At 34.7% G+C, this 4,688-nt stretch overlaps 1 protein-coding gene across 1 annotated transcript; it reads left to right on the top strand.

Moving 5' to 3' along the window:
* The first annotated feature begins 290 nt into the window (after window positions 1-290).
* LOC139432262 (uncharacterized) lies at window positions 291-4,083 on the top strand. Its single transcript, XM_071200742.1, has 2 exons — window positions 291-846; window positions 911-4,083. Exons 1-2 carry the CDS (start codon window positions 291-293, stop codon window positions 4,081-4,083), a joined length of 3,729 nt encoding a protein of 1,242 aa, XP_071056843.1.
* The last annotated feature ends 605 nt before the right edge of the window (window positions 4,084-4,688 follow it).

Raw genomic sequence — 4,688 nt, 5'->3', positions numbered from 1 at the left:
ATGCGAGGAGGTTCTTGAATCGGCAAATTTTTTGGGGGGATACGTTCGAGGAGGAGGTCAATTAACTTAATACTAGTAAGTGAGTCATGATCTACCTGCGAGATATTTTTTTTAATTTATTATGCAGAGGTATACGGAGTTATAAATATACATGTATACAAACGCACTCGATGCATCCTCCTCCTCCCCAATAAGTTTCAGGAGCGGTGAGGGTTTATAAACGCCTGCGAAATGTGGTATTGACGTAGTTCTTTCATAACAAGTAGAAGTGTACAACATTAAATTGTAAAATGGTCGTGTGTGAGGATTGTGGAAAAAGTTTTACTCGAGTTGACAATTTAAAAAGACATCAACGATTATCTTGTATTGGCAAGAGAATCAAGCTTGACGCACCGCAAATTCCAAAAGCAGTAAAATGTGAGGCTTGCGATGATTATGTAAATAGACAATGTTACTCTGCACATTTACGAAGCAACGCACACAAGCGTAACGCTTTTGTTATAATCGATGACGGAGTGGAGAGAATAGCTGGAGCATTCGGTGACAAAATCGTCAGTTATCGAATAAGTGAAGAAGGTTTTTTTGTGGATTTGGATGAATTTTCTCATAGAATTCGAGAAAAAATACTAAATCTAATACAAAGCGCAATCGATATTCACCGAAATGTAAAATTAAATATGGAATGTTTTGGTTTGTATTTTTTACAATCAAAGGAAGACTGTGAAATAAAATCATTCAATACGAAAAATAAGGTAGTATCATTAGCGTCGGATCTGTATAAAATATATAAGGAATTTATTGATGAAATTTCATCAAAAATGTCAGAATTCCAGGAACGAGATTCAGGTAAGCGTAATGTGACATAATATACCTATATATTAAAAAATAAATGTTTCAATATTTTATTTAGGATGGACTTTAATGCAAATTCTCTATATGGAGTTAAATTTAAACAAATATAATCCTATCAGAGCATCTAATTACATCGATCTACCATCGCAAATAAAAGCAAAGCGTGCTGTGATAAATATACAAAACGCGGATGATGCATGTTTTGCATGGGCTGTAACATCCGCACTACATGAACCGAACGGTTTACCACAGAGGACATCTTCGTATCCGAATTACCTAGACTGCGGCTTAGACTATTCAAATATTGTTTTTCCAGTTAAATTACGAGATATACCTGTATTTGAAAAGCAGAACAAACTATCTATTAATGTATATGGAATAAATGAGTATTTTAAAGACGGTGTTATGAATTATGACATAATTACAATGTATATATGTCGACAAAAAGAAGAAAGACATATAAATTTATTATTGGTTACAAATGATTCCGGGAATAGTCACTATTGTTGGATAAAAAATCTGTCTCGATTACTATCATCGCAAGCATCGCAGAATGGTCATGAAAAGTATATTTGCGACGGATGCTTGGTATTCTTTACGTCAGAAAATAAACTTATCCGTCATCAAAGTGACGATTGCAGCAAGGTAAGGGCAATTTTACCAACAACAAATTTAAAAATAAATAAATATGGAAATGAAGAAAAGGAAAATATACTACAGTTCGAAAATTTTGAACGACAATTAAAAATACCGTTCGTGGTGTATGCAGATTTTGAAGCATTACAGAAACCGATCGCCGATGCGGAAGCAACAGAACTTAACGATGATAATTCATACTCCGTCAAATGTTTCAAACACGAACCTTATGCATTTGCATATTATATAAAATGTTCATATGACGAATCATTGTCGAAGTTTGAAATATATCGCGGATGTAATGCTGCTCAAATTTTCATGAGCAAGTTGGAACATGACGTTCTGAATATATACAAAAATTATTTAAGCCAACCAAAAGAAATGCTCCCATTACCACCTATTGATAGATTAATACATGAGATGCAGGATATCTGTCACATTTGTTCGCACAAAATAAAAGAAGGTAATAAAGTGTGCGATCATGATCACCTAACTGGGTTGTATAGAGGACCCGCACATGCTGTATGTAACATCAATTATCAATTACCAAAGTTCATACCGATATTCTTTCACAATCTTTCGAACTACGATTGTCATATGTTTGTGAAAGATATGGCATTAAAAGAAGAAGACGTGGACGTTATAGCACAGAATAAAGAAAAGTATATATCATTTTCGAAAAAAATTATCGTAGGAGAAAACATTGACAGCAAGGGAAAGCTAAGGCGGGTTCATATGAAATTGAGATTTGTGGATTCATTTAGGTTTATGGCTTTATCGCTAGAGAAGTTGGGTTCATTTTTGGAAGACAACCAATGCGTTCAAATCAGAAAATATTTTAGGAACGAAGAACAGTTTCGACTTATACGTCAGAAAGGAGTTTTTCCGTATTCCTTTGTGGATTCATTCGAAAAGCTGAATCTTACCGCTCTGCCAGATCGAAGTAGTTTTTACAATACTTTATGCGACGATAGTATAACCGAAGAAAATTATTGTCGTGCACAAACGGTGTGGAACTTATTTAACTGTCGCACTTTAGGCGAATATAGCGACATTTATTTAACGTCTGACGTTTTACTTTTGGCGGACGTATTTGAGAATTTCCGAACCATCTCGATGAAGTATTACTCTTTAGATCCATGTCATTACTTCACAGCGCCGGGCTTCGGTTGGGATGCATTATTACGAATGACAGGGGTAAAATTAGAATTATTAACGGACATAGACATGTTACACTTCTTTAAAAATGGTATTCGCGGTGGATTAAGTATGTGCACTAAACGCAGTGCGAAGGCTAACAATAAATTAATGATGGAATTTGATGAAACCAAAGACCCATCTTATATTTTGTATCTCGACGCTACGAATTTGTATGGACACGCAATGAGACGAAAATTACCGACGGGGGGATTTCGATGGCTATCAGATGAAGAGATTCAAAAGTTAGATATTTACAATACGGAAGACGATTCCGAAAAGGGTTACGTGTTCGAGGTAGATTTAGAGTATCCGGAAGCAATACATGATGAACACAACGATTTGCCATTTTGTCCAGAACGGATTGTACCCCCAGGTTCAAAAAATGCAAAGTTAATAGCAAATTTGGAAAATAAAACAAAATACATCATTCATTACGTGAATCTAAAGCAGTGTATCAAGTTCGGATTGAAACTAACGAAGATTTACAGAGTATTAGAATTTAAACAATCCAACTGGATGCGGAGCTACATCGATTTCAATTCCGATAAACGTGCGAAAGCTAAGAATGAATTTGAAAAAAATCATTACAAAGCAATGAATAACATCGTATACGGTAAGACAATGGAAAATGTGGAAAAGCGAGTGGATATAAGACTAGTTACCCACTGGGAATGTCGTCATAAGAAACCGGGCGTGGAAGCCCTAATAGCTAAACCAAATTTTAAATCTTCGAAAATATTTTGCGATAATTTGATAGCCGTTCAATTGAACGTCGCGGAAGTTCGTTATTGCAAACCGCTGTATGTGGGTTTCAGTATATTAGAGCTTTCGAAAACCGTAATGTACAGCTTCTTCTATGATTACTTAAAAGTTAAATATGGAAATAACATAACACTTTTATACACCGATACTGATTCCCTAATCCTAGAAATTACTACTCCCAATGTATATGAGGATATAAAAGAAAATATTGAATTTTTTGACACGTCCAATTATCCGTTAGAGAATATACACAATATACCTCGCGGTCGATCTGTGTTGGGAAGAATGAAAGATGAATATCCAAACAGGTGCATAACGTCATTTGTTGGAACAGGAGCTAAGGCGTACTGCATCACCTTGTTGAATGATAATGTAAAGAAGGCTAAAGGAGTAAAGAAATATGTTATAGATAAACATTTAAGCGTGACCGATTATAAACGTGTGGTTGAATGTGGCGGATCGGTTCATAAAAAAATGTACATTTTTAAGTCAGAATTTCATACTATGTATACCGAATTAAAGAATAAAATTGCTCTTTCATCGTGCGATGATAAACGATACATATTACCGAACGGATGTAATACTTTGGCGTGGGGTCATTGGTTGATAAAAAGATTGAATGCGAATAAATGAATTTAATTTAAAAAAAATTGTAAAGAATAATAATAATAATGTATTTGTAATGTTCGATTGTTAATAAAGTCTTGTAAACTTTTAAATAGGTCTTTATACGTTTTAAAGAACGTTAGTTTTTGAGATCCAAGAATTATGAGACGGACCTAATCCTAACCATTTCACAAACACTTGATTTCCTTTTCGCCGTAGCACTTTTTCCACCAAGTAGACGTCAGGATATTTAACTTTTTGTAATTCCTCTCGATAAAAACCACCCATAATTTTTTCATTGGATGCATCTTTGAGCAGATATGTTGTTGGGAAAGTATTACGAACAGAATGTATTGTAAACACTTCGTTAGACCAATTGGGAGTATAGTTTTTGGTGAAGGCGTGTCGATGCTTGCTCACTCTGACGTGATCACCGACATTAAATTTTTTGGTATAAGGATCGACAATTTTTATGTAATTATATACAGTTTTTAACAGTGCCGATGCGTTTCTGTTATTTACCTCGCTAGGTTTCATTCCTATCGTCCTGTGAACTTGGTTGTTATAATCCAGAATTAATTTGGGAAGCAATTCCAACCAACGATAGTTACCTTGCATACTAAATTCTTTCC

The sequence above is a fragment of the Onthophagus taurus genome, unplaced genomic scaffold (assembly GCF_036711975.1).
Source record: "Onthophagus taurus isolate NC unplaced genomic scaffold, IU_Otau_3.0 ScKx7SY_12, whole genome shotgun sequence".
Classification (NCBI taxonomy): Eukaryota; Metazoa; Arthropoda; class Insecta; order Coleoptera; family Scarabaeidae; genus Onthophagus; species Onthophagus taurus.
Note: the sequence above shows the minus strand (reverse complement) of the source record. Positions and strands in the feature narration are given on the sequence as shown.